The sequence below is a fragment of the Ambystoma mexicanum genome, chromosome 10 (assembly GCF_040938575.1).
Source record: "Ambystoma mexicanum isolate Mex_15411 chromosome 10, UKY_AmexF1_1, whole genome shotgun sequence".
NCBI classification, from domain to species: Eukaryota; Metazoa; Chordata; class Amphibia; order Caudata; family Ambystomatidae; genus Ambystoma; species Ambystoma mexicanum.
Genome location: NC_090932.1, coordinates 1,236,165,788 through 1,236,191,673, shown reverse-complemented (window position 1 = coordinate 1,236,191,673; position 25,886 = coordinate 1,236,165,788). Strand labels below are relative to the sequence as shown.

Here is a 25,886-nt window from a genome sequence, read left to right as displayed (position 1 = left end):
ACTGGATATTTAGTACCCCATGCTAACAGAATCATGAGGTACAACCACGTTTATGGCTCCACGGGGGCAAGTGTCAGACACTACCTGCAAACAATGGCACTGGGTGGGGTGCTTCTCTCTATTATTAGAAACCCCCATGCTTTGCTTTCCATGGAGCAGCAATGCCGGCACTTGCTCCTACCCACAGACTTGCCCATGATCTGCAGTCCATGGAGCATAACTAGGAGTGCCAATCATAAGTGACAGGGTATCCCATTCCTTCCAAATCATGGACGTGCAGCAGTAGTGCAACTTAATATGCAAATAGTATCAGATTTAGGAACACAACAGGAAGTGCAGAATAAAACGTTTGACTGCAGTAGTTTGATGAATGTCAGTTCCTGCCCATAGAGTGTAACCTTTGGCTCTCCAGATTTTCTTAACTACAACTTCCATCAGCCCTTTCCACCATGGCCAATGGTAAAAGATCATGGGAGGTGCAGTTCAGACCAGATGGCGAGCCACAGGCTGCAGACCCCTTCCATAGAGCTACACCGTCTTGCAGTTCATGGGCCAACACTGAAAATGGCAGCCATTGTGTAGCAATCACTCCCACGTTGTGGTGCGTAGATGGCTAGTAGCGGCCCACCAGCCCGAGCCTTGGCGAGAGTTCAGGTCTGACACCGGCCATGGACGCACCCCTGACAAGGTGCAAATAGTTTTTTTATTTCTTAACTGATAGCAGGCTCTGCACATATTGCGTGCGCCCAATTTCGAGTACAAAAACCAAGATGGGAAGGAGTGGTGGAGTCAGAGAACAGTAGCCCCTGCAGGTAAATGGGTTGAGATGTGCGTGGGATGACATGAAGGGACGGGGGAATGTGGAGGGAGGGGGGCTGGTTAGGGGCTGTCGGCCAAGGTGCCAAGGCACATAATAAATGGTGGCAACCGGCGAAGGGCCTCAGACGTGCTGGAAAAGCGTGTGCAGTAAATTGTCAGTTCTCGTCTGTGTTTCAAGCCACCTGACTAACTGAGTGCCTTTCCCCAGGTGAAAATGCTCTATGTTGACTGGCTGAAGAGATCTTAGCTACAGACGCAGAATTGTTGAGGGGGTGCATGCCAAAATGGGTTTCTGTAAAAAGCGAGCAGAAAATGGCAGACTTTGACTGTGACCAGTGCAGAGAATGGGTAACAGCGTAAGGTGCCTTCTGTCTGAGAGACTGAGCCTTCCATTAATGAGACTACTTTCTCTCAATATGGAGAAGCAGATCCATGAGCCAGCTGCTGTCTATCCACAGGCTCAATGATGTGCTCAAATGTAATATTTTCAAGGGGTGCTACACACACATGCACTTGTATTTGTATTTATTTACAGGATGTCGCATCGAACAAAAATGACTTAGAAAGCAAGAATAATAAGCAGAGCCATTCCTAGAATAAGGTGCCTTTGCATAAGAGCTTTGCTTTATTGAAAGATGTATGGCGGGGAAGGCGTAACTATGGGAACATAAACCAGGGACAGAAGGGTATTAAAAAATGGTCAACATTGGGAGCCTATATTTAAATAGAGTAGTTTAAAGGCATACAGCGGGAGAGGTGGATTGGGCCGTTATTTTGCGTAGGAGGTTGGAGGGGCAGAGGAAAACATGCACGTGTTAGGCTACCCCTCCCTCTACTGGGCAGACCAGTCAGCCAACTGCGGAACAAATACTGAAATGCCAGACGGGGGTGCCCATATAATTCTGCTGGGTGACTTCAATAGTAAATGTCTAGACCCCCATTTTTCTATGAGGGGAATTCGTAAATAGGCACCAGAAATAGCCAAAGAATGTGGGTACAGGATCAGATCTGAATTAGATTAATGGGATCTAATCCTGTTAAACGGTCATATCTGCAGTGATTGTCCACCCCATTTTACATGGGACAATGCAATTTCTCATCTACTCTGGACTACATTTTTATATCTGGTTCGTTGGTTGATATTTGTGTAAACATTTTTTTTTTACTTGAATGTGAGTGCTCATTGTATGTTATAGCTGGATATGTCTATACCTAAATATGAAGTCCGTCGTGTCCAACCAGTTCTAAATCTGGAAGTAAAACGAAGTCATCACTCATTAATATGGAGACCAGCCATTGCTTCTTGCTTCAACCAATCTGTCAATGACCTTCTTTATAGTGACTGCTAGGAAGTGGTGGTTCTGCTGGGTATTGAAGGCAATCTTCATAAAGTGATCCTTTCCACTGAATCTATGGACCACAATGCAGCTCTAGTGTTTGTATGTAATCAAAAAGTTCCCATTGGCATGTACCTCCTGTAGTAGTACTGGGAGCACTAGCTGTTACCTATAAAGCACCACCATCCCTTCTCTAGCCTGCAAGATGACAACAATTCCCCGAAGTAGACAAAAGCTGCAATCAAATGGACAGTACTGAACATGCTGGTCATGACTAGTTGAGGGAACTCATCAGAACCACCTGTGAGTTGCAATGTCCGACTCAAATTACTGACCAAAGATGTGGTCCCCCAATGAACCATGGTCACGACTTGTACTGCAGACCAGTAATCATAGAGCACCATTCATTTTACCATTCTTGTTCCAGACCAGGACTTTTGGGGGATCAAAGGAAATATACCCAGGCAGACCTCTTACCTCTTGTCAAAGAAGGCATTTACAATCTTCGACCTGATTGGATTGGATTCCAGGTCCTGGACACGATCAAACTGGTCCTGGCTGTAAAAAGACAGGACAATTGTGAGCACAGGAGATGAGAAGAGTACGAATAATGCAGATCAAGAATCTGAAAAGGTAAAGTGGGAGTTGACAGAAGGTATTAAAAAAAATAGAGTTGAAGGGTGCGGGTTGGTGAGGCTACCCTGGAAGAAAGAAATGAATACAAGGGAAATGAAGGTGTAAGGATGGAAAAAAGAAAGAAGGAGAAGTAAAAACCATAGTCGGCTCCAGCAACATGTGACTGTTTACAAAATCCTCATTCATTTTACAGTGTATAGACAACTGATTAGGGACATATTTAATTATACCTTCAGTGGACAGCATTAAATGATACCACTATTGCAGCAAGTAAAACAAGCTTTGACAAAGCGAACATATGGCACTGGCTTTACATTTGGCATTGCTTAGTGTATACACGGATGCATGTTATGTAAGGCTATTTTTGAGTGTATTATGCACAAGACTAAATCAACTAAAGCACTGACGTGTATAGATTAAAGGCTATTGTCGTAAATAAACCCTCCTGGACTGCTTGTATTGGTAATAATTTTGCATTTATATAGCGCTACGAACCCTCAGGTATCTGAGCGCTGCTTATTATTACCCCCGGTGTGTGGTGCTCATTTATCGACCTCGGAAGGATGAAAGGAACCTGCGCTAGCAAGCTCTGCACGGATGTCAAAGCGAGCGCTCTACTCGCTGTGCCACTTGACCGGTGTAGAGTCTAAATACTTTCAAACACATGCGTACATTAATCACTTAGGATTCTTTTCAAAATGTTTAATATTCATTCCATAGAATCTATGGCACCCTTTAATAAAACCAGCAAGGTATCAACAATTATATACAGTATGACAACAAATCCATGTGTACATTTAAAACCACATATTTAAAACCAATTTAAAGTGCAATGTGCCTCAAAGTGGCACCGTGCTCAATGCTGGCTGGCAATTCTATAAACCTTATCTTGTGCAAATTTTGCAATTAATTTGAAGATCCTATTGAGGATCTCTTGACTGTTAATTTGCCCGACTTGTTTGATACCTTTTTATCCAGAACTAATCTAAGGAACTTCTTCAGGGGATCTCTTATAATAAGCTGTGATACCTAGGGTGATACATAACCTTCCTCCTTTTTTCTTTTTAAGGTAAGTAGTTACTGCTCTATGCTGCTTCAAGCCATACAATCTTTAAATTCTCCTTCTCGAACAATCTAGATTAGCTAGTATGACTCAAGTCCTATACATACTTTGGGTACATAAGCTGTAACCTATTGTGTTGTACTAGTTAGACTATCAATATTTACGGCTTGACTTGGTCGACCGTTTTAGTCGGTCCTGCATTGCGGCACGGCTTCCAGCTTCGGCTGCCTGCCGTACTGGACTCTTATTATTTATTCTTCTTATTTAAGGTGAGGTCCAAGTAATCATCTCTGCATCAGTGACCATTTGTATATGGTGTTCTTTGATTCTTCGATTCAGAAGAACTGCTATCTCTGTACTGTCGCTTTGTTTTTTTGTGAGAGTTCTAAACCAGCTCCAGTACATAGTCCTTGGCTGCTGCTTCAATGTAGCCTCTGCTGTGCTATTTCAGCGCACGGCTCTCTTGCAGGGTTTAATCTGCCCAGCGTGTCGGCTCTCTTGCGGGGTTTAATCTGCCCAGCGCACGGCTCTCTTGCAGGGTTTAATCTGCCCAGCGTGTCGGCTCTCTTGCGGGGTTTAATCTGCCCAGCGTGTCGGCTCTCTTGCAGGGTTTAATCTGCCCAGCGTGTCGGCTCTCTTGCGGGGTTTAATCTGCCCAGCGTGTCGGCTCTCTTGCGGGGTTTAATCTGCCAACGTGTCGGCTCTCTTGCAGGGTTTAATCTGCCCAGCGTGTTGTTTCAGCAGTTCAAAAAGACACGCTGGGCAGATTAAACCCTGCAAAAGAGCCGTGCTCTGAAATAACGTAGCAGAGACTACATTGAAGCAGCAGCGAAGGACTATGTACTGGAGCTGGTTTAGAACTCTCGCAAAAAATGAAGGGACAGTACAGAGGTAGCAGTTCTTAAGAATAGAAGAAACAAAGTACATTAATAAGTGATTAATGTACACGTGCGATTGAAAGTATTTAGACTCTACCTATACAAGCAGTTCAGGAGGGTTTGTTCATGAGTTCATGATAGAAGTGTGTTAAACCAGGGATAACCCCCTGCTGCTATATCAAATAAACCCTGGGATCGCCCATAGTTAAAGTAGATTAAAGGCTAGCCATTTCCAGGGGCCAGTGTAATTTCATAAACTGCAACATCACAAGACTGGAAAATAAGAAATGCCTGAAAGAGAAGACCAGGATATGGGCATCTTCTGTTATGCACCAATACTGTGGAATACCATCCTAGCTGACATCCGTACAACTCAACACTATCAATGTTCTTCTCAGAGTGCCAAGGAACCTTAAAGCACCTACAAGGCCTAAACCTGTGCATGCATCCCTGTTATCCTAGTACACTGCCACAACGTGTTTCTGCTTTTCTAAACCTTCTTTTTATCTGTTGCTTTCTAGTTAGGTTTGCACTTTTAAAATAAGTACCATGCATACTTATATCAAACGTGGATGGATGTGTGATTTGGAATGTTTTGTTTGCATGCTCATTGTTTGGGCTTTTGAGTTGTATATTGGTGGATGTATGCATGGTTGGAGTGCTGCATTCAAAGCACCACGTGCCCAGTGTTAGTCGTCTGTCATATACAGGAAAATTGTCCTGTGTTCTTATAGTACTGCCATATCATGCTATATGTTGCCGTCACATGTCGAGATACTTACATCATACCAGGTATTTACATCAACTTCCCCTATGTCCCTCCTTCAAACACTAAGTAATGCCATATTCCCCCACTAATGCCATAATATACCCTAGTACACCTGTCACATGTTCAGTACTGGCATTATACGCCCAGGTACTTACATTATTTGACGGGTATAACCATCACATGCCATCTTCACTAATAGTGTCAAAATATACCTAGGTACTCAATATGCAAAGCTACTCTCATTATAAGACGTTTTGGCTTCTTATTGTATGCCCTGCTCCTCCCCACTATCCAAGATATTGGCCTCGTTATAAGTTTGCTGGTCCCGGAACTACAGTACCAGTAAGCATGCCGGTACTGTAGTTCCTGGACCGGCAAACTAAGATTTGTGCTCGCGGGTGCCTTTCTGCCTGCCAGGTCGGACCTGGCAGGCAGAAAGGCACCCACGAGCACAGCATGTCGGAAGCACCGGCACCGTTATAAACGGTGCCGGTGCAATCGACCACCCCATTCCCATTCAGCCCTATGGGGCCGAATGGGAATGGGGAGCATCTTTGTTCCGGCGCCCGCAAATGGGCAATTACTGGGTCATTACGGCCCTGTCGGACCCGGTAATTGGCCATTTGCGTGCGCCGGAAATAAAATGACACCGTCGGCAGCCGTGCTTGTATTACAGGCGCGGCTACCGCCGATGTCATAATGAAGCCTATTGACTTCATATTTCCACTCCCTTTGCAAATTTGCGCAAATCACCAGACATTTCTGTGCATTTTAAAGCACATATCGTATTCGCAAACTGTATGTGATATTTAAAGGAATGGTTCGGTCAAAACATTTTATTGCCCCTACGGGTCGGCCATGTGTTTTTAAGCCTAAGTCGCCCGATTTTAGAAAAATTTCCTATGGACCTTACCTGAGTTTTCGTCCATTAAACGCACATGAAAACAGACATCAGGGAGCTGCCATTTTGTGATAATCCTATCATTTCCCCCATCGCCCTGGCTGTCCTGCTTTTGCAGCACTAAATCATATCCCCCGCCCCAGAGCCTGTCATCAGCAGATGCGTACCGCCCATTTCACAACGCCAAAGCACGTCTCGTGTCAAAATTCGCTGCACTTCAGCTAATGACGTGTCGCCATGGAAATGGCAGGACGCCTCTTTCCTCAATAAGTATAAACAGACCGTTTCACAACACACAGCAGCAGATTTTCGATTCCATTCCTCTCTCTGTGTTACTTTGAGTATTCTGTGACTCGTTTCTGTGCTCTAGTCAGCTACCTTCGTTGCTTGTAGTCCGTGTGAACAGATACCAGTACCACCGCTATAAATTATTTTAGTTTGTTTAACACACAATGGCTACAATAATGCCCTACATGTACGAGCCGGAGTGTACCAAGGAGGAACTACTGGAAAGGGGAACACGCGAAAACGATGGGTCTTCGGACGGCAGTTGGGAGGACGATTCAACAGCTGAAGAGCCTGGACCTAGTCGCATGGACAGTGTTTCCACCTAGTGCACATGCAATCGGTGCGAGCTAATGCCAACCGAGGACGAGAACTGCTGCTGCTGTGAAAACTCGGGATGCGTGGCCTACATTTCGGAAGGCGAGCCACGACCGCAATGCATCACCAAGCTGCCAGACTTCAGGGCAGCCTGCCTCACACGGTCCGTGTTGAGGATAATGATGGTGCTTATGCACGAACTTCGCGCAACTGTTCGTCCTCGTAATCCGAGTAACGAGTAAGTATACTCTGCTTGTCATGCCACTCCTATTTCATGGTCTTCTACTATATCCAAAATTACATATACATATCATTGTAACGCATGAAAGTCGTTCAATAGTGTGCAGTGTCTAGATAGCATCTGTCCGAGCAGAATGCCATTAGTTACAAGAATTGTCATTGACAACAAACGTTTATTAAACTTATCTTGGTCATTTAAAAACAGTTTGTTTCATTCCTTTTCACAGATGGTACAGGCTGGTGGCCTATCGTTCCTTTACATGGTGGCTTCACGGGAGGCTTGGACACCGCGTTCGAAGAGTGATACCCGCCTGTGCCTTTCGTGCCATAAGAGAAACGTTCCAGAGTGACAGCTGTCAGTACAGGGGATTTTCTCTCGCTGTGCTTCAACCTGACCTGTACAATGTTTAAAGTCCTGTATTTTTGTGTCATCAAAATAAGATACAAAATAAAACACCACATATATTTTAACAACGGTTGTTTCGATTTTTTAAATGAATCAAGTGTGTCTCCATTCAAGGATGGACATCAGACATCTGTGCTCCGAATGGATGAAGGTCAGGTCGCTGTGAAGCAGGGTGGTCACTATCTAAGCTAACATAATATATTCTCAATAATGCATGCACTAAATAACACTTGTTTAAAGTCTTTCAGTCGGTTATGTCTCTATAAAAGTCACACATATATCTATACTATCAATTAACATTGGATTATACAGGCCTTAGGTTAAGGGTCTTGACCACTATAATACACTGTTTGAAGTGTGGGTCTGTGCTCACAAGAATCTCCGGTATGTGGCATTTGTTATTGATAGGCAACGATATACTGCAGTAGGGGTCTAATGTTAGTTGGGGATCAGCTAGGTGGGCATCATGGCGTGGTCAGTGGTCTGGCACATGAAGAGAATAACTTGCAGGGACACAGGGTCAGAATGGCAGTAAATTTCCATTGGCGAGGGTGCGTGGGCAAGGACACGTTTGTGGAGATGAACGAGCTATGTGCTTAGTTCAGGCTGGTTCACATGCAGGACAGTGATCTCAGAGGAAGAGTGATGTGTTACATTTATTAGCTGTTGCAAATACCTCTGGAGTTTTCCAGTCAGAGTGGGAACGAGGGTGGGGGCCATGTGCTCTGCGCAGTGAGGCCTGGCCACCAAGATGGAGTGGAAAGGGCGTACAAAAATGGATGCCCTGTGTCCTGCTCAGTGGTCCCATCTACGCGAATGTCAACCAAAGTTAACATCAGATAAGGGCAAGGGGCGAACCCACTATGGAGGCACTTGGTCCAAGTTTCTACTGAGAAGTAAAGGATGAGAGGGGCCTGATGGCCCCTCGCTCCCACACACTTGCCTGCACGCCCCAGGCCCATCCATCCCACCCCCTCTATCAAAGGCAGTTCGCACCCGGGGATGAACGCTGGCATGGGGGGCTGTCACAGGCGCAAACGGCCAAGATGCCAAACAGCATATACACTTCAAAAGGTATCCCACGCCCAGGGGCCATCGCTCACATGGACTCTTCAGACCACGTGTCTCCAGGCAGGCCTCCCCTGAGGCAGGCCGCCCCCCTGCAATCCACATAAGTGCAATCCAATCTCCATTCAGCAGTCTTCCTGTGCCTTTTCTGCACGCCCCAGGCCTATCCATCCCACCCCCTCTATCAAAGGCGGTTCACATTCACACACGGGGATGAGCGCTGGCATGGGGGGCTGTCACGGGCGCAAACGGCCAAGGTGCCAAACAGCATGTACACTTCAAAAGGTATCCCACGCCCAGGGGCCATCGCTCACATGGCCTCCTCAGACCCCGTGTCTCCAGGCAGGCCTCCCCTGAGGCAGGCCGCCCCCCTGCAAACCACATAATACCACGACATACACACGTCATTCATTCACAAACACACCCCTGTTTCTAATACTTTATAAACCACTTGATATGTCTCATGAGAACATCTTTGTGCTTTGCAAGTCAACTCCTGAACCTTCTACCTGAGAAGCACTGAGATCTATGATAATCTGCTCGTCGTCATGCTATCTGTGACCGCTTCAAGCAAAATCGTCAGTGTGCTACCTGTGGCCATCTACCTGTTCTCCTGCAACATACTGCTCGGCCTGCTGAATCCAACTGTTTGTTGGTCAAGGTAAGGCCATGTATCTTAGTCATATTTCGGTAATTTTTACATTTCTATCTATTTGCGATTACAGTACCCAATAGTGCTATGGTCATTGGTTTCATTGCTATTGACTTGAGTTTCAATTGTTATGCTATCGATAGATCTATTTATTTTCATCTGTGTCAATTGTCATCGAATTGCATCCTTCGGGGGTCCAGTCTATAATGTAAGCATGTTTCCTTCTCGTGCAAGACAGAACATCCAAGGGACGAGTCACATGTTCAGAGTTTAGTCACATCATTTAAAAAATTCTGTAACTTATGCAAATACTAAGCCGCACATGATGAACTGGTATAGTTCCGGCGACCAAAGCAAACCTTGCATTGAACATGGTATGGTTCATTTACTTTTTTATGACATTTTTATTCATCAAGGTTTTATAATAATCTTGATATTTACTTTTCAGAATTTTCAACAATGTCTGCCTGTTCGATTAGCGTTTGCCCTTCGAAGACCCATGCTAATTCTGAAGGCACTACAATGCATGTATTCCCGAAAACTGTTCATCGAATAAGAGAATGGGTCAGACATTGTGCATATCCACTGGATGAGCTGGAAAGTAGAGTCCAACAAGTCTTTGAGGACAAGAGTGGTGATCGATACCGCATCTGCAGCCGGCACTTTCCCTCGAACATGTACACCACATCTTGGGTAACAAAGAAGAATAAACGGCGAACGACACGAAAATTGCTCGCAAACGCTATTCCCACTCTATTCGTCTACATTCCGCCACTGGTGAGTCAAGTGTCCGTTTTTAGCTTTAGGCCTTGCGGTAGTGTGTAGGTAGCCAAATGGATTCATTGATATTTTAGGTGTTGTTTCCAATTTGTAATACTTTCGACATTGATATGAGTGTATAGCTTTTTGAATAATGACATTTATCAATATATTATTTTTAGATTTCATAACCCACAAACGAAATCTATATATGGGCACAGGGAACTGTGCCTTATTGCGTATTACTCAAGTATTCTGTCTCCTTACATGGCCATTTTAAATATTGGCATTTCATTATCAAACAATAATTTACCTTTACAACTTCTTGACTATCCCTTGAATCTGAAGCAAGAACATTCTACTTCTGTGACGTGCCCGCAGTTATCAACCACTTCTAGCACGTATCAGGTAATCATACTTGGCTATTCCGCTACAGACTTGTTTTATGCATGTCAAGTAATAGTTTTTATGTATCGTGTGATTATTTTACCAATTGTTTGGTTAGTGCTTTCCAATTGATATACACCTTAGTTGTCGTCCCCTGGTGTTTGTTTTCAGTTATAATTAGTGTTATCCATACTTAAGCAAGTACTGTCTTTCAGGGAGATGCTGAAGCGTCCACCACATTGACAACAGCCCTAGATGTTCTTCAGCAGCACGAGGTATGGATACATACAGCTTCATCGACCGTGATCATCAGGACTGGAACACTTGTCGTTTGATTGTTCTACACCATGTTTCATTCGTGGTTAGCCATTAATATGTACGTGTGTGGTAGACCCCAAGTGTGTGTTGTGTTTTCAGTATTGTAATCCTTACTAATGCAAATACTATGTTTCAGGCAGTTGTTGAAGCGTCAAACCACGCACTTGATGCGGAGCCTGACATTCAAGTAATTCCAGGGGAAGCGGGACCATGCGGATACGAATCGGCGCAACAGCTTTCGGAAGTGCGCACCACATTTACAACATCCATAGATATTCTTCAGCAGCACGAGATATGGATACTGACAGCTCCATCGAGCGTGATCATATAACGTGATTCCATTTGCTATACTTTCTTCCCTATTAACGCAAGTACTGTGTTTCAGGGAGACGATGGAGCTTCCACTACAATCACAAGATCCCATTTAGATGATGCAGATGTAAAGAAATGGGAGAAATAAGTCGATTAAATCTGATCATATTTAAATATTCCTTGATTCTTTTAGACAATGCAAAATTTGTGGTTATCTCTTTATATGTACCTGTGCCGTCGACCCCAAGTGTGTGTTATGTTTACAATATTGAAAACTATACTAACGCAAGTACTGTGTTTCAGGGAGTTGCTGATGCCTCCTCTTCAATACAATAATTCGTGGCAGTCCATGCAGAGCCAGTGGTATGGATACTGACAGCTCCATCGAACTAGGTCATCAGAGCTCGAATACTTGTCGTTTGATTGTTCCACACAATGTTTAAATCGTGTTTGGCTATTGAGCTGTACATGTGTGTTCGTCCTCACGTGTGTTTTATGCTAACAATATTTTGATACACAGTAATGAAAATACTATGTTTCAGGGAGTCGATGGGGCCTCATTTCGTCCTGTCTATGCGGATACAGAAAATATAGTCGTTGCAGCACAAGAGGAAGGGGAGACATGCGGATACGAATCGGAGCAACAGCGTGCAGATGTTGAAGGTCGAGTCAAAAAAGTTGCAAAGAAAAGAAACAAAAATAAGGTTAGTTACAAACAGTTCATAACTTTAGAAATTTTTTTGTGCTGGGGACTATTTTATGTTTTTTTCCAGTCAATTGTACTATACTTTATCTTGTGTTTAAACTGAACATCCCTTTTCCAATCTGTCCTCTAGTTACCCGTGGGTCTACGAACTATACATACACAGACAGTGAAGCGAATGAGAGATGTTGCTTGCCAGACCATTTACACTATGGCTATGGAGGAACTATTAATTCAGACGCGGCGTGTTGAGACTCGGATGCTCATGTCCAATGGCCAGAACATGAAATGAATGTGTCCGGAGAATCACTGCAACAACATGATACTGGATGTATTGAAGATAGCTCTGAAGTAGTTGCAGATCAATTCACACAATCTACACCCGCCAAAAAATTGCCACCAAAAAAGCTGTCAGCAATGTTGTGTTCTCCCATCAATGTTGAGGTAGCAGATGTTGAAATGACAGAGAATGAACCAGCAGCAGCATTCACCGACGCATCAGAACTTGATAGCAGCGATATTTCTTTCAAATGTGGTGATATGTCCTTAACGTCACAGGCCAAAACAACTTTGACGCAGGATGACAGTCTAATGAAAGAGGGCAAATGCATAGTATTCGACAGTTGTTTGATGGATATTATAAGTATGCTGAAATGTGGGCATTCCGTCAGAGGGAAAGTATGTGGGAAGCCATTGATTCATGTGACTCATCAAAAACAAAGCAGGAACGTCACAATACATGCCGCCTGTAGATTACATCATACGTTCTCATGGTCTGCACAACCAATGCTGGGGAAACTGCCAGCAGGCAATCTACTGTGTGCAGCTGCATCACTTTTTAGTGGCTCCAGTTAGAGTCTTTCTTTCAGTTTGTGGGACTCCATTTCATTTAAAAAACGCAGTACTACAAATACCAACATGATTATCTGTTTCCGGCCATTAGTGATGCTTGGAAAACTGAACAATTGTCTCTAGCAAGTACATTCGAAGGCAATGATTCAGGCTAGCCGGCGATGGACAGTGCGACAGCCCTGGATTTTCTGCCAAGTACTGCACCTACCACTTTCAGGACATGGATAGTAAGAAAATTGTGAGTTTGGTGGTCGTGCAGGTAACACAATGTACATCCTCATTGGCCATGGAGAAACTAGGATTTATAAAATCAGTGCAATATCTACAATCGAGGGGAATGCACATCGACCTCATAGCCACGGACAGACACGTTTCAATTGCCAAGACAATGAGAGAGCAGTTCCCACATATTAAACATCGATTTGACGTATGGCATCTTGCTAAATCAATCAATAAGAAAATCTCGGCTGCAGGGAAAAAAAAAGGTTTGGAAAGTATTTCAGAGTGGTCCCAGTCTATCAGCAACCATCTTTGGTGGAGCTCCAAAACTTGTGAAGGGTCAGTGGAAATACTACTTGAAAAATGGCGGTCACTGATGCACCACTGCATGCACCACTGTACCAGCGTGCACCGCTGGTCAGAACACCTACATTTCCACCAATGTGAACATGGCCCTTTGTCCACAGTGGAGGCACGGAAGAAGAAGTGGTTGAATCCATCTTCACCGACACACAAAGCCATTGAGAAGATTGTTTTCGATAAAACTCTATCAAGAGATTTGAGCGGACTGACAGAATTCTGTCACACAGGAAGTTTGGAGGTGTTCCACAATATGCGCCTAAAGTACAGGCCAAAGCGCTTGCATTTCAGCATACAGGGCATGAGACATAGGACTCTACTTGCCGTCTTGGCCCATAACGAGAATCTCGGCCGTGAACAATCTAGGACTACGGATAATGTAAGGATGCCTCGCTACACTAAGGCCTAAGAAGTAAGCAATGTGTGATCAAACCAGTCTATGAGGAAATGGAGTTCGACTTTGTCAAAAGCCTTATTGTTGCTGTATTAGAGAAGCACAGATATGAAATTTTGAACGTTTCTGTGCAGAGCACTGATCCATTGCCACCCAACATTGCCACTGTGCCATGTCCACCCAAAGGAGAGCTGGTTGTGAAGTACAAATCCCGGTTTAAATAATTGTAATACGATTGTCGTTTTGTAAATAAATGTTATTGTACAGTGTGCATACAAAGTACGCTAACCCTAACCCCTACCTTCACCATCCTGGGTGGCGAACAACCTGGGTGTCATCTTTGAATTCTCTCTCTATTCACCTCATTTTGCTGACCTTGTCTATATGTTATGTATATATTTTTGTAGATGTAACTAATTTTCGCAATCTCTTGTAAATGCTGCGCACTGTTAACCGAGGGGAGGCTTGCGTATTGCAAATAATAAAACAAACAAACAATAAATCTCACTTTCAACTCAACTCCTCAGGTATTTTATACTTTCCCTGACCTTCCCCAAAAAATTTAAAGTCTCAATAGTTATGGTTCTTTGGGGCTTCAAAGCTCGCAGACAACGAGGACAAAATTGGGGGCCTTAGAACGCGCCAAGCGAGCCGTTGCAGATGAGAGAGAAGCCAGTTCGCATTTGCACATTGAGGCGCAGTACATAGATGGATTCGAAACTTCAAGTTCTCACAGATGGCTTTACTACGGGATGTTGCAAAGAAAGAATGTATGCTCATTTCTAGTGAAGGTCAGAGGCTTTGATTTTCAGCTCGCGCCCTGAAGAGGCCCACAACTCGCACTGGCAGTATAAGGTTCTATTGTTTTTGACCTTGAGAGACAGGGACCATGCCGAAAGAACTTAATTTGAAAGGGAGGTGCAATAACGTAAGAGACGATAAGGCAGAAAATTCTGAAACTAGACCGAGTTTCATGTTAATTCAGTATACGAAAAATCGTTGTCAAGAACACAGTGGGATTTACGGACTGCATTATGCAGAGACACAATGGAAATTGCAAATATAATCTAAGTAACTCTTTAGACTTTTTTATACCGGAATGAAGAATTAATGAATGGATGCATGAATAAATGAATGAATGAAGAGCTTGGAAAAAGTTTGTGGGATCGTCCTTGTAGCTGGCACATGGGCATGCAGGTCCACATTCCACACGCATGTAGACAAAAAGTCGTTTCTCATTGTGTACTAACCTCGATTTATTTTGTTACTTTTCGCATTGATTTTAGAGCCGAACATACTCCATTGCACTATCCTTGAAAGCAAATAGTTTCAGCTCGGCCGTAATAAATAAAATGAATAATATTAATAAAGATCGGCTGGCGAGACTAATTATAAATTTTATGTTTTCAAAACAGGTATATCCTTCCCTATTGCTACTGCCACCAGTTTCAGACACCGGCAGATGGTTTTTTCAACCGCCAGCTGCAGCTTAATGTAAACAACTGCACAATTTTGATGATTTTATGGGACGATCGCCAAGGACCCATATGCCCTTACGCGGTACTAGCGGCTAAAAGCAACATATCAACCTTTACGCTGGCCTAGTGCCTACTTGATGGAACAGCCTTGCGGTTCAACGTGCGACCAAAGTGCTTCTTTTAACGAAAACCAACACCCTGTGTACCATAAAGGAACAGCGCGTGACTCACGATAAACTTTTACGGATTTGCGGATAGAGATAAAAGAAAATAAATGGCATTCGGAGTTCATATGGCAATTGCTGAATATTCTATAAACATTTAATGTCAAATAAATGTACTTTACCAAATGTACTGTGTTGCTGTTTGATTTTAAAGTACAGTTTCATATTCCGAATTGTGGCGCGCTGTGTTGTAAGTTGATCTGTGTTGGTTTCCGGGTTCTGTGTGAAGTCGCGTAGAAGACGACTGGGCGCGTTTGCCTACGCAGCACAGAAACGTCACGGAGAGAGGCGGGGAATATGAATGTTTTGATAATGTCAGGCTCAGGGAATATGATTTAGTGCCACAAAAGCAGGTCAGCCAGGGTGATGGGGGAAATGATAGCATTATCACAAAATGGCCGCTCCCTGATGCCTGTTTTCGCATGCGTTTAATGGACGAAAACTCGGGTAAGGTCCATAGGAAATTTTTCTAAAATCGAGCGAATTAGGCTTAAAAACACATGGCCGACCCGTAGGGGCAATAAAAAATGTTGACCGAACCATTCCTTTAAAGTGCACAGAACCAAAAAACATTCTCCTGTTCCGAGCAGTTATGAGGGATGCACATTCATGAGCTTGTCATGCATTTTTTATTAAGTGTAACAGCAGCAGTATGAACCTTGCTGTCCCACTTGCATTTCTACCCCTCACACACTGATAAAAATTCATTTTTTGCCATGCATTTCACAATAATGGGTGCTTTAAGGGCCTGCTAGTGTGAAATGTCCTCCCAACACCCAGTTGGGTGCTGGGAGCCTGTCATATATTGTGCTTAAGACACCAATGTATGTTATGTTAAAGGTACTTATATAGTGCACCATGACCAACGGAATTGGTCCCCAGGCACTCTGGCAGATCTGTAAACAAGAAAGAGGGCAGGGAGGGTTAGTCGGGTGGAGGGGGAGTAGGAGAGTGGGAGAGGTGGTGTGCTGTTGGCAGCTTCAGTTCGGTATACACCGTGCGCTGAGCTTTGGTGTGAGCATCGGATCGGGCGAGACCTTGTGTGCTGTAGGTGTTGTTTATGTGTTGTTTGTGTGTTGTTGATGCAGTGTGGTAAAGTGCGTGCGGATTGCTGGGTGAGAGATGGTTGTGTGAGTTTTGGGTGGGTTGAGTATGCAGAGATTTGAAAGTTGGGTTAGTGGGGTCTTTATCCCGGTTCTAATGCTTCTTGTTCCGTTTGAGCTGTATTCCTGTGGGTGAGGTAGTTGCTGATTCCGTATAGGCCGTCTCACTGTAGTGTGTGATGGTGCTGCGCGGTCCTAGCTGTAACCTAATTAGCATTGTATGGTGTGATAGGTATGTCTGGTTTCTCTCCATCCGGAGTGGGGGCTGAGGTTGGGTGTTCCCTGTTCCCTTGCTATCGTGACATTAGTCTTTGGAATTTGGAGTGGTTCAGGGCCAGGGTGCTATTAGTGAAACGTCCTAGTACATCCCCCTTGATCAGCCTATGTATTCAGTCTTTAGTTTCCTCCTGTCGTGGCTATTTCTCAGTTAGTCGGTCAATATATTGTGGGGTGTCTTCCTTAAAGCTATTGTTTGGTATTTGCTTGTGTGTGATGGCGCGTTGTGCTCCCAGCTGTAACCTGAGCATTGTATAGTGTGATTGGGTGTGTCTATTTCTCATCCTTTGGTTTCGGAGCTGAGGGTTGGGTGTTCCCTATTCCCTTGCTATCTATCGTGACAAGTGTATGTTGGAACCTTGCTGTGGTTTGGGCCAGGGTGCTATTGATGATTCGTCCTGGTACTTTCGTCTTAGTCTTGCTACATATTTGGTCTTTTGGGTCCTGTCATGGCTGCAGGAACGCTGGGCAGTGCATACCAGGGAAGGACAGTACAGTGTGTAGGTTCACTGCCAATCCCACCCCGGTGGCATCATTAGTGTTGTAACACATTTTTGCCTAATGGCTGTAGGCCCTTTTTACTTCAAAACACTTCAAGGGAACATTCCGAAAATAATGAACAGCACACACAATGTGGAAAGTGAAATGCTTCTTAGTGGATCAAACTCATCACCCACAGAACGGGTGCAATGCCCCATTCTCTACTTGCTGGGCTACCATATCATTGAGTTAGTTCCCCGCCCAGTGGCCTACCCTTTTCCTGCAGATCAGACTACAGGAATATATTGTGCAGAGAGGGACCACGGCAGCAGTCTGTCTTCACTTTCTAACATGTACTGCTATTCTCGTCATGAGAGATTTTGTATGCAGGTCTGAAAAAGTAGGACCCTTGCAAAAGAAAGTAAACCGTATGAATGTTACTTTTTCAAAAGGAAATGTTTGTTATAAGTAGTTTGAGACAGTACAACCATCTTCATTTTACAAGGATTGTACTGGATTGCCGCAACAGTATAACCATTTTCCACCTACAAAGATTGGATTGCAAACCCGCATTAGTGTGACTGTTTACAATTCACAAGAAAACATATGAAGCCTGCAACATTATGACCTATGGATAGTTGTTACTTAAAGTCCCTAAGAGCGTAACCATTGTAGGGGAGGATTGGTCCAAAAGACCCCCCTTGCCTACATCCCCATCCCAGGTGAGGGCCATGGCTCACCTACTGAAGACATTGCCCAAACGTATTGAATTTAGCTAGGCCTCAGAAACCATTTTTGTCTAATAAAAATGGTGTGAGCTCGGCGCACTGCAGCGCGGCCCCCACCTTTGGAGAGTTTCAATTATCCCTGTGGCCACAGCTCCCTGGCAGATCCGCTGTGAGCCCGTTCCCACAAACAAGACGGACATGAGCTAGTGTAAGATACCAACACTGTAACATTTCACCTTCCGCAGTGTATCGCTGCTCCCAGCATGAGAGCATGACCCGGCCAGCAGAGCCTGGGTGGAAAGAGAACTGAAAAATGGCCCTCGGATAAAAGCAAGAGTTCCCAAATACTAATGCCAAAACTACCTGCGATGGGTGCATTTTCTCCACAAACCTCCTTGATTAGAAAACCTGCAAGATGTATAGATATGGCAGAATGCATGTTCACATGGCATTAGCAATGAAGCACCCCCACCACTGCAGTTATGTACAAATAGTAGAAGCGTCCCGGGGGGGGGTTATTTGTTATGCGTATCATTGACAAGTTTACACCCCACGGTCCCGCGCCATAACCGAACTAATGCTGCTAGAGTGCAAAGACAGACAAATGCAACCATATTAAGGGATAATGTAAAGGGTGCACGAAAATGCACCCTTCATGTGTGTATGCACAAGCCCCTTATGTGCCACTACCGTCACGTACAGTGGCGAGTCGTTTCTATGCGCTCCACCAACCTCACTACTACCTCACTTACTGCAAATGTATATGCATATAACAAAATGTTGTAGTTGTTAAAACATAGTGTACAAATAATGTGCTCGGACTGGCTATATTCGAGAGGCATTAGCAATGTTAAAATGTGAGCTTTGGAATTACTCAATTAGTATTGTATATTATTTTAATGTTTATGATGCTTTCACCTCAAAACGGCAACACACGAGGAAGATACCTTTGTGAGTATATGCAAGGCCATTCCCCCTCCCTCCCAGCGAAGCCTGTCAGACAGAGGCCCGCGCCGCACTGCTCCACATCCCCCAAATAGGCTGGAGCCGCTTCAAAGATTTTAGTTCCCTCTGCAGCACCCAAGGCCACGGGCCGCCACCTGCATTATTTACAGCCCAACAGTAAACCTCCGCCTGAATACACAAATCCAGAGGCGCCCTCTCTTAAACCCCACAACCCACCGGATCACCTTAGGTTAATGGCCCCTGTAAAATAAGGACACCCAATATTATGGCAACATTACAGCAACACATTCATAACGACTTCTAACAAGACAGGAGGACATGTACCGCCTGTCCCATGCCCTGAGACCCAGCCCCACGACCTATGGTACCCGGTCAACAGGACACTGGTAACCATGTACTGATGAATCGCCATCAAATCCCTCTCGAAGTGCATTCCTTCTGTGCTGTGTTGCATTAACCTGTAGAATAACCTATTGGAAGATTTACTAAAGAAGATAAAATTGCAAATGACTGAATGACTGTGGTGTGCATGGCCTAGGGCAAAGAAGTCAGGAAAAGACATTCATCTCTGACACTGGCCACAGTGGCACAACAACACCGCCCGGATGAACCCAGCTAACCTGCCAGGCCCAGCCCAACCCACGAGGCTGACCAGTGACGTCCCCCAGCCAAGGCCAACCACATCGCAGCAGCACCTATAGCTAGTCGTCCCCACCCAATCCCATTGAACTTGTGCCCCCTATAGTATGTAGGTCCTGATGACGTTTTTTTGTAAATATATACGCCTGTCTTTGCTATTGTCAGACAGAGCGCTCTCGGAGTTTGCAGAGTTCTTTGCATGCCCTATTCTGATTGATAAACTCCCATTTACGCTCACCCGCACTTGTCTTGGCCTTATTCCCATCCTGGGAGAGTCCATCATTGTCTCTCATTGCGGGGAGGATCGTGCTGGTTGGGGACGCTTTAAAATCTTGAAAGAATACATTTCGAGCCTGCTACTGCAGAGGCGTATCCACGATTTTCTAACAAGTGGGGTCTGAAGCTAATGTAGTTGTAGCCGCCTCAAGGGGTGTCGGCAGAGGGAAGGGGGTTTGTTCTGCCCCTGGCCGAATGCACAGATGTGACCGAGCTTAGTGAGGAAGGCTGAACCAGTGAAGGATCGTTTGGTGGGTCCCCGGCAACAGTTTTTTTAAGTGATGAGTTAAAATGGTGGATTTACAGTACACTTTCTGTGACAAATTAGGTACAAATTCACACCGTTTACAATTGGTTTTGTAGGGTACGACATAAACAAAATCCATTTGATGCCAAGTCACTAGCAATGCACATGAGGATTTTCTAACACATTTACATAATGCCTTTGCCAGTGGTGAAGTGTACGAAAAGAAGAAGTGGAACTATGTCGCCTGCTGGCCTGTCCCCACTCCCCCCACACCCATTCTAAACACCCCAAACAAACACAACTGCTGTTTTAGGGACTTTTGAGTGCAGTGAGGTGCAAGTTTCAACTTCTTCCTATGCTTTTATTTTAAAATTAAACCGCTCTGAACGGTTTCTTTTTAAAATAAAACTATAGCAGCCATAAAACTTTGTTGTTTAAAGTAGAGGAGCACCGCTCCCAACCACACCCGCCCACTTCGACCACTGGCCTTTCCCCATTATATGCCAGTGCAAAAAACTGTTCCCTGCTGATTGTGGCCATATATGTCCTTGCTGATGCACCTATGCATGCCAATATTCCCACATAAGAGCTCACATATGTTTTCTTTGTCCATAACGCAAGTAATAATACTATAACAAAGCATGTTCATGCTGGCTCTGCCAAGATATGCCAGTATCCCCGCATATTAACATACGTCTGTTGGTTTTGCCTTAATGAGGAGCCATCTTATCTATTTTGAAACCTGAGAACCCAGGTGCATGTCCCTGCAAAGATTCTAAATATCCCTTTATGCAAGTCTGTTACCAACAGCAAGCGGTGATGGGCTCCCTAGCTAGGTGAAAGATAGAGCGAGAGCTGTCCCTACCTGCACTTCCTGGTTACTGAAAACACCAGGGTTTCCAGTGATATAATCGAATGCATAGTAACAACAAAAACAAATTAAATGAAACCAAAACAGAGAGAAAACACAGAATGTGTATTAAAATAGGTATGGGGTGGGGTAATGGAATAAAGGGGAGGGGCTTGGAGTGGGGTTATAAACCTAGGGAAATATGGGGCTTGTGGGGGACCCCCCAAAATTAAAATGAAAAGAAAATCAGTATTTTTAATTGAAAATGTTTTCATTAAAAAAAACAAATCGATAAAATCACATGGAACCAAAAACAGCCATTTATGTAATGTTAGTCTAAAAATTATGGTGTTGAACTGGTCGTAATCTATTTTATTCCTGACTGTTTCACCATCATATGTAAAAGAAATCTCTAAAACACTCTGGTTTGTGCAGACATGGAATAGGGCTGTACACAAATGACGGGTTTTTCAGTAACCAGGAAGTGCAGAGAGGGACAGCGCTCCCGCTATCTATCACCTAGTTTGCTGTCACTGTTGCCATTGTGCATTAGAGTTCCGTTTTCGCGTTAAGCTGAAAGCCTTGGTGCTCTCTGTTTGACAACTTTGAGAATACAATACCACTTAGGGGCGGAACAAGAACATCTGTCAAGGCGCTTTAATGTATGATAGTCCTTGCCATGCCTCACAGGAAGCCCCTCCATCCCTGTGTCTACTGCGTGCCTCACACCGCAGTTATGAATTGGAAATCATCCAAATTGGAATAGCAACCTGTTCACCAATGGTTCTGGTAAGGTGGGTGATATACAAGCGAATGGGGCAGGAGGAGTAAGAATGCTAGAGGACTAAAAGTACTAGACAGGTGAGTAGTTTATACTTACTCTTCTATCTGGCCCTACTCCTGTTCCCATTCCAGACAACAGATTAAGAAGCAGATGATTTTAAGAGTTTAATGACATGCCACTGACAATCAAGTGAACACTTTATGCAGGATGTTGGGGTCCAAGTGAGAATTGCCTGGTAAATGTGCACCTAGGCGTAGCAGTTTTCACAATGCATGCGGTGTGGCACATTGAATTGCCCGGTGTAGGGAGCAGTATTTTATTAAGCACACATTGATGGTGCAGGCTCGTCCTCCATAGCCCCTCAGCCCTTGACACTGGCTTTGCCCTCCACCCCCTGCCCACTTCCTAGTCCTCAGGTCTAGGCCCTCCCGCTTCCCTCTCCAGCACTCCCTCCTCTAACTCCCAGCCCCCCCTTCACAGATTGACTAGGGCTGGGGTCAGCTGACCTGGTAGATCGACCTCATCAGGAGAAACCCCGGGGCAGCCGTGCCTGGGTAGGCGGCCAAAGGGCCACGGCAAAGGGCACCTCCCGCGGGCACTTCCATAGCCTGCTTGCGCCTGTTTGCCCTGGGTGACCCAGCCTGGCCTCTAAAGCTGTCTGCAGCAACTCCCAGGTAAGAGGCGTCCATTTATTAACATGTCCAGTGTTGTATTCCTAACACTCAAACTGAATTAGGCGCATATTTAGGTATAGCCACTGTATTTAATTTATATGCATTTTAGAGAGTAGTTACTGTATTGAATTTATACAACCACAGTATTGAATGTAGGTGCATTTTAGAGAGAGTAGACACTGTAATTGAATGTAGATCCATGTAGCCACTGTATTCAATTTAGATCGATTTAGAGAGTAGCCACTGTATTGAATTTAGATGCATTTTAGAGAGAGTAGCCACTGCATTCAGTAACCCCAATGCACACAATCAAAGCACACCCAGAAAGCCAACACACACAGACACCTTTTTCTCCTGGTTCTGCAAGCACCAACAGAAGAGCACAACCTCTATCCTAACCCTTTACCTCACTAGCCTACCTCCCCTTTCTTGCAGAGCCACGTGATCGCCCGGAGACAATGCAAACGGTAACGGTGCACGTTATAAGCCAAAATCACACGACATAACATAACATATCACCCGCCGCCTTACATATGTACAAGTAGGCGAAAGCATGTAAACAATTGTGGACGCAGTGTTTGCTATGGTTGCGTGAACATGTGCCCCCTCATGGTGACTGTTGTAGCAGTGGGTAACACTGTATAGGATCCTATTGGAAAAGGAAGTACTTTTGCTACCAGGTGCATTTGCCTCTGAAAGTGGTGGCAATAGGAGCCTTCACTGGGGGAATCTGTTTAAGATTGCAGATTTCCAAGTAAGGCAGCTTCTCTGCTGCTTGTAAGGAATGAGGCCTAGGCAAGAGTTTAGGGAGGGGAATGTCTTCTTTTATTGCAATAGCCTTGGGAATGAAAGGCGAGTATAGACTCCACTGTAGCAGAAAGTAAATCATCTACAAACACTATTTGCAAAGAGAATCTATGATGTTTCCCCGCAGGCCATTTTTACTGATGCCCTGTTCCCCGAACCCAGTTTTGGAGCTGTGGGGAAACATCATTCCTTTGAGCGACCTCCCTATTCTCTCCCAATGCAGGGGACACCCCCTCAGCCTCTTATCCCCCCATGGCCTTCTGTGTATTCAGTGGGGTACAGCCCTGCCACCCCTGGACTTCCGACCCACCCTTTGGTCCCCAACTCTAAAAACATTCACACACACATTCACCCCGCAGAAATCCATACGCTCACACGCACATACCTCCTCCCCGAATCCTTTCTTCCCACTCCGTCGGCCGCTTCCTGATCCGTCACCACATGCGCAGTTACTGCACAGGGAAGGTGAGCTTTAGGGGAAATGGATACGATTAAAGTGTGAGCATCGCTAGTGGGTCTACATGAATGCGGTCTTCTGGGTCAGGATTCTCAATTCACATATGCTCAAAACATGGTACTGTATGCCTTAAACAACATTTGAGTTCCTTTCAAAAATACAAAAAAGGTAGCAGGCGCCCCTCTCTCGAAAGAACAAGGCATGATAACCTGTTCAGTGGTTATTAACCACATTGAGAGTTCGCAGCCATTGCTTTTTGCTCACTGTACCTTCACAGATGGGAAATATCCATTTGCATATCAGTCTTTGTCCCGCCCACAAGGGCAGTCCAGCACCGAAATGCTATGGCAATTCTCCTCTGAACAAGAGTACCATCAGCAACCCCATACACGTGTTTCAGCCTTGTTGGGCATCATCAGTGAGGTGAAGCTGAGCCTCTCTAAGCACAGTGAGCAGGGAGTCCACGTCTGGTTGCCCCCAGGTAACCTAGGGTGACCAACCCCAAGTTCCTTTCAAAAATACAAAAAAGGTAGCAGGTGATTCTCAATTCACATATGCTCAAAACATGGTACTGTATGCCTTAAACAACATTTGAGTTCCTTCTTAGCGAAATCTATACAAAGTGTATCTCTTCACCATAGTATCATAACAACAGTAGCACTCACAAGTAGCGTCTCTGTAAGCTCTGATAGCATGAAGCTAGTTTTTGGAAAATTCTGCCTCAATACTGATTTTAGCTCAATAAAAGGTAAGGTATCTAGTGGAGTAGTCTTCCTGTGTCTGTCAATCCGTACAGTGCTTCTGGACTAGTTATTTACTGAAGAAATGTTCAAAGTAGGATACAAGATGCTCTACTGTCATGAGCCTCCTGTTGATGGGTCTGTATCCATCCACTGTGCAAAGGCATGGACAGGAGGTCTGAAAACCATGCCTGCCTACCTGAGCTGACATAATCAGCATGTGGATACATGCCCTGCTGTGACTGAACTTTCTTTTGTGGTTTTCAGGAGGGAGGATACGTCACATAAAGAGGCCAGTTGAGACGAAGGGCATCTCCTGTATAGACAAGACTCTTACCCAACTATGACTCAAGCTGCAGGCAAGTATGGTTGTCTGGTGGCAATCTTCTTTACTTGAGGGAAATCACATCTGTTCCGAATATATAGACAGTGAGGTTCCAGTTCCTATTCACATGAGGCAAAATGACTCCCCGTGAGCCAATGTGCTTCCATTTGCTTTAACCTTGGAAGATGAGCAGCAATATGGAAGATACTGTAACTGGAGGCTTCCCTGACCGCCAGCTGACAAAGAAGGCTGGAGTCAATCAAATTGTGTTTGTTCTACTAAAACAGAGCAGCAGTTCTATCGCAGTTACTCATGACCATCTTCTGTAGGACTAGCAAGAGGCAGAACATGAGTCAGGAAGATGGTTGATTGAGGCTACTTGTTTATGTGCCACTTCACATTTACCACTTTTCGCAAGCCATGTATCTGTAGGCACCCCATGAGAATGGCTGGACTTGAGTTTACAGGACCTCTGATCGATAGCTAAGGCTCCTGAGCTTTTAACATGTCTTTAATGTGTCTGGGAGCAACAGCTGGATGCTTGGTTGATGCTGGTGGAGCCGCTGTGCCCCCGGAACTCAGCACCTAAACACAAATGGCTGCCACACACGTGTGGGTTCTGCAGGGGACTGAGTAAGGTATGAGGAGTTGTCTGGTTGCTCGAATGACGAACTTTGCACATCGAGAACAAGAACTACCTGATTGATCATCTGAACACTGGGACTAAGCTTGAGTTAATAGTGTGCAGGAGGACTGTCTTTGGCCTGACGGAGGTCCGGTGTTGGCCCTTTGCTGTTTTATGTGCTTGTGATATTAATAAATGGGTTTGACCATTACTGTATATTATATATATAATTCACTATGGATGGCTGTGCATTGGGGACTGGGCGGGCACACCGTTCCTTACCCTGGGACCCTAGCGTCCACTCTTGTCTGACCAGAATGCAATCACAGATGTTGTAGCCATGTTAGCCTCAAATACAAATCCTGAGGCTGTCTGAATGAGTATATCTGTTCATGGGTACAGACACTTCAAGGTTATGTGGAGCGTTATGAAAAATTAGCACCGAGCCCAGTGCATATTGCCACAAATGTGTGTGTTCAGTAGCATGATCAACCAAACAGTGGCACACACACAAACACACTCGCGCGCACA

General features: G+C 44.7%; 1 protein-coding gene across 2 annotated transcripts in view; it reads right to left on the bottom strand.

Annotated features, from left to right (window-relative positions):
• Window positions 1–25,886, bottom strand: part of TESC (tescalcin) — a 414,921-nt gene that overhangs the window by 48,009 nt on the left and 341,026 nt on the right. For both annotated transcript variants that reach the window (XM_069619210.1, XM_069619211.1), the window contains exon 3: window positions 2,634–2,714. In XM_069619210.1, the coding sequence (XP_069475311.1) occupies window positions 2,634–2,714 (81 nt within the window). The remainder of the gene's footprint in view (window positions 1–2,633; window positions 2,715–25,886) is intronic.